Source organism: Bos javanicus, chromosome 11 (assembly GCF_032452875.1).
Source record: "Bos javanicus breed banteng chromosome 11, ARS-OSU_banteng_1.0, whole genome shotgun sequence".
Lineage (NCBI taxonomy): Eukaryota > Metazoa > Chordata > Mammalia > Artiodactyla > Bovidae > Bos > Bos javanicus.
The window spans coordinates 101782000-101794283 of NC_083878.1; the positions used below are offsets into that span (position 1 = coordinate 101782000).

Sequence of the window (12284 nt, forward strand, 5' to 3'; positions counted from 1 at the left end):
CTCTACAGCCTGTGCTCTGTAACGAGAGAAGTCACTGCAATGAGAAGCCAGCGCACTGCAACTAGAGAGCAGCCCCACCCACCACAGCAAGAGAAAAGTCTGCCCAGCGATGAAGTCCCAGCATAGCCACAAACAAGCAAAGTTATTTACGCACACAATAAGTCTGTCCTCTTCAGGTAAATGGACTGAGTGAATAGTCACTCATCCTGGGTGACTGGATATTTATAAAAGTTCACAAAAGTAAAATGCTGAAGTCCAAGAAATTCACACTAGGCCCCAGAGCAGCAGTGCTGGCGAGACGTAAAAAACACTCAATCCTGAAGCTTGCCTCCATGATGACCATCAAATACCTTGCTCTCACTCAGTTAATTCTCCTTTTTTGCAAATGTGGAGGCTCCTCAATATCTGTGCTCTTCAAGTGTGTATTAGGACACAGAGCACCAGAAAAACATCTCATCACTGAAGTCTCAAACACACCTGTCTTTGGTGAATTTATGCAAATACAAACATCAGTGGTGAGGTCACAGGGCCAACTTGCTCAGAGCAGAGTCACATCAGAAACAACAAAATCAGAAACCGTCAGTGGTAAGGTCACAGACACTTGCTTCAAATACAGAATGAATTTTATAAATGACTTCCTATAAAACCTGTTTTTGTTTTAAGAGGCTGTTTTTATCAGCAGGATCCAACAGATGAGCATTTCCATTGCCTTTGGGATACTACAAAACAGATTCACCAAAACTCATGAACTGATAGGTGAGGGAGTCTTACACTGTACTTCCTGTCTGGGAACTCTTAGATGGGCTCTGGGATTTCACTCAAAAGCAAGGAATCAGCATTCAGAATTTTTAACCTAGAGAATGCCAGTAAGGAGAAGAAACACACTCTTCACCATCTAACTGGGACTGAATTTCCATTCCTGAGCTCCAACAACACAGAAACACGCACATGTCCCTACAGACAGGTCAGACAGAACTTACCAGAAGCATGGCGGATGTCCCATTGGGTCTGGACAAGTGGATGGTCATTTCAGGGAACATCCGGTCGATGCGGCTAATCACGTCGTCAACATATCTGAGAGGAAGAAACAATGTGTAAGAGCTGGAGCCCCAACTGAGAGAGAAAAATCTACAGTGCACCAGAGGCTTCTCTTCTCAGTTTAAGTTTTCATTAGTGAAATGCATTTTTAAGAAGGCCAGTGGGATTTATGAGGCTTTTTTATTTTTTATTTTTTTAGCAAAAATATGACTCCCTAGTTCCTCCTCTTGTTTTCCAGAACCATCCATTTTTTTTTAGTGATTTCTTTTGCTATTTACCTCCGCATTTCCATGTGATGTATTTTTAATGCCAGTTCTTGGTCTTTCATTTTAAGGTATGACCTTGTGGCTTTCCTCTATAGATCAGAATTTAATTCCACCGCCCTCCTGGCCACAGGGCCCCTCCCTCTGTCCCCTGGTTTAGGGGTGGAAGTGGCTTCCTGTTTTGCTCACCTCTGCTTGCTTCTTGTTTCCTGTTTCCTTCTTATCTCAATCACCTCAACAGTCAATTCTCTGGATTAAATTCCTTCTGTTTTAAATACCTGAAGTCATTCCCATTTTTCTGGTTTGCGGCTAATGAATTCAAATTACATCACAATTTTTGCTTAAATCAGTATTTATTGTTCACATTCTAAAATATTTGCTTATTTTTTTAAGGGAATTTTTTAAAAGTCTTTATTGAATTTGTTACAGTATTGTTTCTGCTTTATGTTTTGGGTTTTTTTTTGCACGAGGCATGCAGACTATCTTAACTCCATGGCCAGGGATTGAACCCACACCCCTTGCTTTGGAAGGCGAAGTCTCAACCACTGGACTGTCAGGGACATCCCATCTGCATATGTTTTTAATAACTGAGCCACACAGTGGCTCATGGGTAATTTACAGTTATTTTTGTCTTACTGAATTTTTATTAGTTTTCTATGTACCTATTACAATTTTTTCCCTTAAAACTCTCTGCCTGACTCTAAAACTTCTCTCACTATGGTCAAACATATCAGACACTCTATCAGTTTACATTTTTTTTCTGGAAACATTCCTCTGAAAGGCAGTCTTCTGTTTTTCTGACCCAAATGGAACTTGTATCTCTTAAGATTTAATAATCATTGAGATTACCGACACTAAGCACTCAGCGTGGCATACACTAAAACCTCAAAAATTATAAACACTCTCACTGGACTATCATGGGCATTATGGGTAGTCTGCAAAGATGTCCTCTCTTTGCAGGAAGACTCCCTCCCGCCTCCACCACCCCAGTGGAAGCCCACTGAGGCTATGCCAACCCACAGCCTGAGCAGAGCTAGGGCTGGGTCTGGTTCAGACCCTCTGAGAGGAGAATCACAGCAGCACTCGTGCTCACTGTCCACAGTCACATGACACAAAGGGGCTGCAGAACACAACAGCTGAGACTCAAAACTACCTGTTAAGGCTTTAACATTTGATTTTATACCCGTCGGGTATGACAAATTACATGTCTATTAGATCAGGGACATGTAAAAGATATGTTCTCTTGGGAAAAGAGAGAGATTAGCTCTCCACTTGCAACATGAACAGACTTTAGTGTGAAACCTGGCGCTCACAAGAGAGAGCAGACAACACAATGCTGTGAATATCAACATACCAACTGTGGGAAGTTAGAAAGTAATCTTGCTGATTAACTTATCAGGTTTTCCTTAGAGAATGCTCCATGCAGCTTTAGACTTCAAGCTGACAAAGGAGGAGAACTCCAGAAGGCCCAGTGCTGAGGAGTGATGCTAGGAAGACCAGAGCAAAGATGTGTGAAAAGAGGTGGAGAAGCCTTCAAGGCTACTTGCCCCTGCAGAAGAGGGCTGCCTGCAGGAAGACTCAACGTATTCTTCAAGCATGTAAATAACTTTAACAAACTCAGGTACCACACAGTCATCTTCCACCTTGAGAAAGGACCATAAGAGGAGGTTGTGGCATTAAAAAGCAAACTAGCTCAGAAAGAACAAGAGGTGTAAGAGGTACTGCTTAAAGGCAGGGCCCTACAAGGCCCTATTTCTGTGGACTTTGAAAACGGTTAAGAAACAATCTTTCCTGGATGGCTGAGAGGAAGACTGACAAAGACATCATGTCCATGGTCCTTCCTAGATTTACAGCTTCCGGATGCACAACCTCAGCTCTCAGCTTAAATGCTACAAGGAGATGAAAAGATGAAGAGAGGAGGAAATGAACACATTTTTCATTACTACCTCCTGTTTCTGGAGATGGTGGAAGACATGTGGCAAGATTCATGTCAAAAGTTGACACCAGGTCACTGGAAACATCTCTGCATTTACATACTTCTTTGCTAACTCTATGTGTATGGCTTAAACTCTGTTCTTTCAGACTCAGCAGGAAGCAAAAACCTGCTGTCCTGTGTGGACGGAGGTCATTGCTAAGTATATGCTAATGGGGAGGGGGGCTGGCAATGCCTTCTGAACGAATCCTCAATCAATAGCCATCATAGCTCTGGACAGCAAAATGCAAATGAATGTGCAGAACTTCAGCACAAAGGTATCCTAATCTGCTCTCCCGTGTACTGTTCACCTTGAAGGGAATACTTTCTAGAACACTCGTGTCTCTAATAGGCTAAGAACTTTGGGGGATAGATAGGCTAGGTGATGATTCCAGAACCAAGTTCAGGGTGTAGACTTCCAGGATACTAAGCCAACTACCTGACCTGCTTTCAGCAGGAGCCAGCGTTCTGAAAGGGCAGACGATAAATGTTTCTGGCCATTTCTGGAATCCTTTATATGTGAACTCTTTACTTGCAAAGGAAGGCCATGGAGGGAGAAAAAGAGTTCCTAGGAGAAATATCTAACGTGGACACAGGGAAGTAGAGAGGTCTGGGGCAGTAGTTTTTGTTCCCTCTCCAACCAGTGATCTCAGATAAAGCTCAGCAAGCTCGATCCAAAGATTTTATTAAGCACAAATGCATTTCAAGGAGACTGTTTTTCCTTCCCGTGCCTAACATAAAGGAGATGCAAATTTCCTTTTTACAGGTGACATTATGTATTTGCCAAAAAGAGAAAAAGTCAGCTGCATCTTTCACTGAGGAAAACAGTGTCTAAATCCTAGAAGCAAAGAAGCAAAACATTTCATTTTCAAGTAGACCCAACCTTCAAAACGCAGACCCACCACTAGTGACTTGACAGAAATAAGGAAAGCTTGGAACGGCGAGCTAAAAAGCTGGAGGCTGAGGAGATGACATTTTCTTTCTGCCGGGGCTGGGGGCTGGCCTGGCAGGGGGTCCTGGTTTCCTCTCTGGCAGCATCCCCCGGCCGGTGTGCCCCGCCAGCCATGCCAGTGCGTGCAGAGCTGGGCGTGAAGGGCCAGGACAGGTAGGAACAGTGCGCTCCCCGCCCTCCCACACACCACCATATGTTCCACTCCGCTCTGCGGCAGGATCGAATTACTTTAATTTTTACCTTTGGAATATAGGCAAATAAGCGCTAACACAGCAGCGGTGACTAGTTTACACTTGAGCAGACGTGGTGCGGAACGACATTAATTTAGTGCCAAATTGAGCAGTGAGTCACAATTTGCACATATCTGTCAACCTGTTAACAGGGTAATAACTTGGAAAGATTGCTGTTCCTATTTACATTACAGAGGCCTTTCGAAAACAGAGAGCTGCTTCGTTCTCCCTCCATGAAGCACGCAGCCCATCCGCGGGCTGGCTGGGCCAAGAACCAGACTTTTAGAAACATAAACTCCTAGAAATCACAGGTTCAGATCAAGGTGTGATTCATAGCTTCAGTATTTTCAGGTAGAAAATGAATCTTTCAGCAATTAAGAGAATTCCGTTTCCCTGGCCTGCCCTCCCCCCGTTACAGTCAGACTCTCAATGGTTTCTGATTCAATTTCCTTAGCGCATCTGACGGTTCCTTCTCAGGGTTTCCAAAGGCATCCTTAGCACCAAGTTTCAGTCTCAACTCTTGCCACATCTCTGCTTCATCACAAACAATCACGCCATTCTCAGGCTCCTAACGTTCATCTCTGAAGCCCTATAAACCTTGCTCTCTTCTGATTTTCTTCAAGGAGCTTGGCCTCCTTCTCTAAGTGTCTTTAATCAGAGAATTAACACTGGGACCCCAGAGGTCCTCTTACTCAACGTCCCTGTCACTCTAGGGACTTAACAACACCTCCAAGAGGTGGTCTGCTTAAGTCCACCATCCTGGAGCACGGCTCACAAGGCAGCCCCACTCACTACTGGACTACCAGGCTGCTTCCAACCCACTGACCAGCGTCTTCACTCAATTCCCCCCCTTCAGTCTTGAGCCTTGTGAAGCCACATACAGGCGCTTCCTCTGAAATCTAAGGCTTTCTGCAAACACATAAAAGACTATTAGGCTTCCGGCTTATCGGTGCTTTTAACTCTTTCTTGGATCACAGATTCCTTTCAGAAGGTGCTGAAAACAAAAATACATGTCTACACACAGTTTTCCATACAATTTTCTGCAGTTTATAGGTCCCTTAAAGACCATTCATGGACCCCAAGTTCAGAATAGCTGCTCTGGACCTGTTCTAGAATGAGGCGCCTGGTTTTCCTCTTTGTTCCTTTCTGAATGGTAAATTGTAGTATTTTTCAATAAAGCCGTCTTCATCTTAGAAACACATGTTCATCAGCCCACAAGTGAACGCACTGGAATGCTGCACGGGGCACACCGGATCTCCTAGCTCTGATTATCTTAAAGTCATGGCTCCATGTTGGAGCCCAAGGTTAATGTTTGTTCTTAAACTACTGCCTCTCACTGCTAATCTTTTCAACAAAGGCAAAAACCTACTTCTCTGACCGTAGAGGTCACCTGACAGTAAGGAAACCTTTCCTCCCTGACAGCCACGTCACACCTCGGCTTTACGGAAACTCCGTGCTTCTATAAAGAAAGAGCCCCTGCCTTCTGCATCACCCCTTAAGGCTTAAGTCAGCGGTGAACTCAACCTCAAGTCCTAGGAGGGCCAAGTCCAGGTGCTGGTCTGGCCCCGCCTCCTCCCCCCATGACCCCAGCAGCTCGCAGCGCCCTGCAACGCGCTCTGCATTCTCTGCCTGGAGGATCCGTCTGGTAACCCCCCACCCCACACCCAGCTCAGCTTTGGGCTGGGCCCCCCACCACTCAGTGGCCTTCATCTCATCTCTATGGCACCTTTTAATCCTCTCTGTGTCTCCCGTCCCAGCTGTAATTAAGCAATTTTTCCGGGTGATTATTTGTTTAATGTCTATCTCCCCAACAGGTCTCTCCACGGAATCACATTTCTGCCTTCTTTAGAAAGGCGGAATCCCAGCACATGGCCAACTGTACCTGGCACCCACCAGACACTCCTCAAATATTTGCCCAAGAAAGAGACAGGACATTCGAAGTAAGCTATGCAAATACCAGTCGGGCAGTTATGAAACGACTCAACACAAAGTTCTCTTTAGCAGATGAAGATCTGAGGTGTTGAGGAGTTCATCATCTTAGCCAGCAGTATCACTACCAGCAGCAGCCATAGAGCCCCACGGAAGCAACCTCAAAGCAGGCAGGAGACGCTTCCAAGTCTTACTGCCTAAGACGTGGCTACAAAACCCCTGCATCTGTTTTAGGAGAAGCTCGATGCCTCCTGGAAGCAGGAGCCTTCTGAAGATGTACACTGCGTTATCAACATGCCAGTTTTCAAATGCTGCTTCTAATGAACTAATTAATTCTGCAAAAACATTAGTACAAAGATGCGTGCTACCAAATCGGGATCACAATACCCCCAAACGATAGCAAGACAGAACGTGGAAGACATTTCCAAAGATACCGGTTTTGTAAAATGTTAGTTCTCTCCCTTGCACAATGAAATACATGGCAAAGCATTTGTCATTAAAGCCTTAAAATAACTTGCTGGACAGATGGCTTAGCTCTCTATAAAGTCTGACCCCTCCTCAAAAGAAAAAAAACAACCAACAAAGCTGGACTCTGGCCAGTGATCCCGTGTTAGTGAGATGCTTAGCAGCTCGAACCAGATATTTAAATAGCATTTACCCCACACGGTGCACACAACACATGCTGTTCATTTTCTCCCCCATACAAAACCTGAAAGTTAGGGATGCATAGATTAATAAACCACCTTCTTGGGGAAAGGGTGATGCCCAGGAGATAACAAAAAGGGAGCAATTTACACCATCTGAAATTGATTTAAGATTTTCCTCTACACCTGTCCAAAAATGATGAGACCGAGTGGACTTTGCTGGTGGGTGGAAACAGAAAGGGGTTTGTTTAATTACTTTGTGAGAATGAGATTGCCTGAAACTCCAACTATTAATCTCAATATGATGAAGAAACAGGATTGGGAACTTAGGTCAAACTTGCTCACTCCTCCCAATTTGGTCAAACTTCTTAGGTTTGTAAAATATTGAATCGACATGTCTATAAAAGGAGTTTGGTTGTTCTCTAACTGTACATTAAGAAGGAAGACCAGATGAGTTGGGGGCTTCCCTGGTGGCTCAGCAGAGAAGGCAATGGCACCCCACCCCAGTACTCTTGCCTGGAAAATCCCATGGACAGAGGAACCTGGTGGGCTGCAGTTCACGGGGTCACTAAGAGTTGGATACGACTGAGCGACTTTACTTTCACTTTTCACTTTCATGCATTGGAGAAGGAAATGGCAACCTACTCCAGTGTTCTTGCCTGAAGAATCCCAGGGACGGGGGAGCCTGGTGGGCTGCTGTCTATGGGGTCGCACAGAGTCAGACACGACTGAAGTGACTTAGCAGCAGCAGCAGCTGGTGGTGGCTCAGTGGTACAGAATCTGCCTACCCCACTGCAGGAAATGTGGCTTCGATCCCTGGGTTGGGAAGATCCCCTGGAGGAGAACACGGCAACCCACTCCAGTATTCTTGACCAGAGAATCCCAAGGTCAGAGGAGGCTGGTGGGCTACAGTCCATGGGCTCGCACCGAGTCAGACATGACTGAAGCAACTAAGCAGCAGATGGTGGTCTAGTCGCTAAGTCGTGTCCAACTCTTGAGATCCCATGGCCTATAGCCTAATGGGCTCCTCTATCCTCAGGTGAGAATACTGGAGTGGGTTGCCATTTTCTTCTCCAGAGGATCTTCCTGACCTAGGAATCGAACCTGGGTCTCCTGCATTGCAGGCAGATTCTTTACCTACTGAGCTATGAGGGAAGTCGTAAGCAGCAGATGAGTTACAGACAAGAAGAGCAGCTTAGATTCCTCCACTCTCTCTCACTGCACCCACTCCCTTACCACTTCTGCCCACCTAGCGGCCTGCCTACTGTTAGTCCCCTTCAAGAAAAGACACACAGGGACTTCCCTGGCACTCCAGTGGTTAGGAATCCACCTTCCAATGCAGGGGTCACAGGTTCAAAGCCCTAGCTGGGGAACTAAGATCCCACATGCAACTAAGCCCTAAGGTGTGAACACCTCCTGCTGTGCCACAACAAAGAGCCCACACAGCCAAAGATAAATAAGTAACAGACCTGAGGATCTGTTTCTTACCATAGGAAAGAAAAAGACACTCAAAACTTCAAAATTTCTTTATGGAAACTCAACACCTAAGGAGATACAGATCAGGAAGGCATGCTTCCTTGGAGGGGAGCTGCAGCCAGGCCACGGATGTAGAAGAGCGGCTTCTTCCTCTTCTCCCTGAACAGCCGATGAACTCTGAACTACATCGGTGTGTAACCTGAAGAATCACCTGGGCAGGCAAACAAAAGCCACCTCCATTTCCATAAGGTGAAATAAATGTGCACTCACCACCTAGACTCATACAGAGTCTAACCTCTCTTCTTCTATTAGGTACAAGCAGCCTAGTAAACCCTGGTTATGTACAAACTGGAACACATAGCAAACACCATCACAAGACAGAATTTTTCCTATACTATCCTAGTTTGTAACTATCCCTATTATATCTATTAACAAATATTTATTGAGTGCCTTGGGCTTCCCTGGTGGCTGAGTGGTAAAGAATCCACATGCAATGCAGGAGTCATGGGTTTGATCCCTGGGTCGGGAAGATCGTCTGGAGGAGGCAATGGCAACCCACTCCAGTATTCTTGCCTGGGAAATCCCATGGACAGAAGCGCCTGGTGGGCACAGTCCCTGGGGTTACAAAGAGTGGGACAGGACTGAGTGACTAAACCATCAAAACAGAGAGGTAGCGCTCACTTCGGCAGCACATGGACTAAAAAAGAGGAGAGGTAACGAGTTTAGTTTGTAAACTATCCCTATTGTATCTATTAACAAATATTTAATGAGTGTCTACAGTTGTCAATAATTACTGTGTTCAGGGAATGATCTTAAGTATCTAAGGATTAAAAAAAAAACAAAACTGGAATGAAAGGTGGGATGGAGGTTCACAAGCGAGGGGACATGTGTGTGTCACCTATGGCTGATTCATGTTGATGTATGGCAGAAACCAACAGAATAATGTAAAGCAATTCCTACAATGCAGGAGACCCGTGTTCGATCCCTGGAGAAGGAAATGCAACCCACTCCAGTATTCTTGCCTGGGAAATCCCATGGCCAGACGAGCCTGGGAGACTATAATCCATGGGGTCGCAAAGTCGCTCAGACACAACTCACTCACTGGCTAAAAATAAATTAATTAAAAAAAAATATCGTATTAGCTGGCTCCCAGCAGACTTTCTCTGGAGGGATGGGTCCAGCCTGTGCTTTCTGCTGGAGGAGTCAGGCTGAGCAGGAAAGCAGGCCTTATTTTCCAGTTTCCAAGGCACTTGTGTGTTCTTTATCTTGTTTGATCCCTCACCAAGTCTGTAAAACTAGAAGGGCAAGTGCAAAACTCCTGCTTTATAAACAACAGAAAAAAGGAGGTTAAGTGACCTGTTCGAGGTGACAGCACAGAGTGGATGAGCTGGCCTCAGACTGGACCTCTCTGATCCCCACCCCAGGGTTTCCCTGCCCTGCCCCCCTGCGGTACTTTACAGGTCTGGGAGGACCGCACGGAAAAGGCAGACTGCCCCTTTCTCATTCCCCAGACTTTAGAAGATAACTGAGAAAGTGAGAGGTAGCGTACTGACAAAATATAATCAGTGTATGATTTTTCTCTCTCCCAATCGTTCAGTAAATACCCACTTGGTGCCTCACTGGGCCCAGGGACACAGGGATGCTCTGGTGGTTTCCACCCTCTCAGGGCTTACACTTCATTTGGTTACAAGGCATCTTCCTTCAGAAAAACCAGGACAGCTAAGTTAAAGTTCCTTCAATTCTCCTGTCAGGAGGAAAATTAAAGTGCAAAGTTTGTAGGCTACAGGAAGGGGCAGAAAAGTGAATACATTTTTTGGTTTTATTTTATATTAATAACTAGGATGCTCAACATTTAGAAAACCAAGATCACAGCATCTGGTCCCATCACTTCATGGGAAATAGATGGGGAAACAGTGGAAACAGTGTCAGACTTTATTTTTTGGGGCTCCAAAATCACTGCAGGTGGTGATTGCAGCCATGAAATTAAAAGACACTTATTCCTTGGAAGAAAAGTTATGACCAACCTAGATAGCATATTCAAAAGCAGAGACATTCCTTTGCCAACAAAGGTCTGTCTAGTCAAGGCTATGGTTTTTCCCGTGTCATGTATGGATGCGAGAGTTGGACTGTGAAGAAAGCTGAGTACTGAAGAATTGACACTTGTGAGCTGTGGTGTTGGAGAAGACTCTTCAGAGTCCCTTGGACTGCAAGCAGATCCAACCAGTCCATTCTGAAGGAGATCAGTCCTGGGTGTTCTTTGGAAGGAATGATGCTAAAGCTGAAACTCCAGTACTTTGGCCACCTCATGCGAAGAGTTGACTCATTGGAAAAGACTCTGATGCTGGGAGGGATTGGGGGCAGGAGGAGAAGGGGACGACAGGGGATGAGATGGCTGGATGGCATCACTGACTCAATGGATGTGAGTTTGAGTGAACTCCGGGAGATGGTGATGGACAGGGAGGCCTGGCGTGCTGCGATTCATGGGGTTGCAAAGAGTCAGACACGACTGAGCGACTGAATTGAACTGAATAACTAGGAGGTAAACGTTTTCCTCAACTTCTGTTCTTCTTGCATTAAAAAATTCATTCAGATACTGGTGGGTTCTAGTTTTCCCTAAAATGTTTAAACAACGTATTAAGCTTAGGGAAGAATTTACAGTTTCACTCGGGATCTACCTCCTCTGCAAGCCCTTCCATGTTACACAGAGGGGGGAAAGAATTCCCAAACAAAAATCCACACTGAGCTTTCCAACAAGACCAATTAACAAGTTGTTAAATTGGTCACCTATGTCAGAGCTGCAAAAATGACCCCTGGAGCTCACAGCTCACTCACTCTCTCACAGCTCACAGCTCACTCACTCTCTCACTTTGGGCTCCAGTAACCAAACTCTTCTGCAGGGGAAGGGCTGGCCTGGGCTATTACTGCACGGGTCCCTGGGATTCCCACACCCGCTGGTCCGTTTACTAAAGACCTCTCACCCTGGAAATCGTCCCTCTGCTGGAGTCTCCTCCCGGAACAATAAAGATTCTTCTCAAACAAATCCTACGACATTAAAACCAACCCTGCAATTCTCCTGCTAGAGTAAGAAAGCTGAAAAACAGTTCAATTAATTGAGAAGACTGATACGACTATTCTAAATTGGTAATGAAGTACAACTTTACAGCCACTCTGCTTACTTAATGCAACGTCATTCGTCAACAAGTATTTCCTGGGGTGTTATAACCATGGGATGTGGCTAGTTTTGAAATTCATGGCATTTAAACAGAATTATGGAATCATAATGAAAGTATCTGCCTCCCTGAGAAGCAGTTTGCTCCTCCTCTTGCGGTTCCTTCCTCCTGAAATGCACCATGGCCCTCCACGCCGCAGACACAAACCGCTCCTTCACAGATCCCTGCCGAGCGACAGTCTGCTTTCCCCTCCACTGTCCAGTTCACACTGGCCCCAGAGCGACAATTTTCACAACGCGACGTGACACTCACAGACTGGTATGTGGTATGGACAAACATTTGCCTTAAAAAAAAAAATTTATTTATTTACTGATGGCTGTACCAGCACATGTGGGATCTTAGTTCTCTGACCAGGAATCAAACACACATGTCCTGCATTGGACATGCAGAGTCTTAACTGCTGGACCACGAGAGCCGTCCCATATGGATGAACACTTTCAACTTAAATATATGTATACTGGAAAAGACCCTGACACTGAGAAAGATTGAAGACAAAAGGAGAAGGGGGCGACAGAGGATGAGACGGTCAGAACACAATACCCACTCAATG

At 45.4% G+C, this 12284-nt stretch overlaps 1 protein-coding gene across 4 annotated transcripts in view; it reads right to left on the bottom strand.

Moving 5' to 3' along the window:
• MED27 (mediator complex subunit 27) overlaps positions 1-12284 on the bottom strand; it is a 246214-nt gene that overhangs the window by 103831 nt on the left and 130099 nt on the right. For all 4 annotated transcript variants that reach the window (XM_061433929.1, XM_061433926.1, XM_061433928.1 and 1 more), the window contains exon 4: positions 981-1074. In XM_061433929.1, coding sequence (XP_061289913.1) covers positions 981-1074 — 94 coding nt within the window. The remainder of the gene's footprint in view (positions 1-980; positions 1075-12284) is intronic.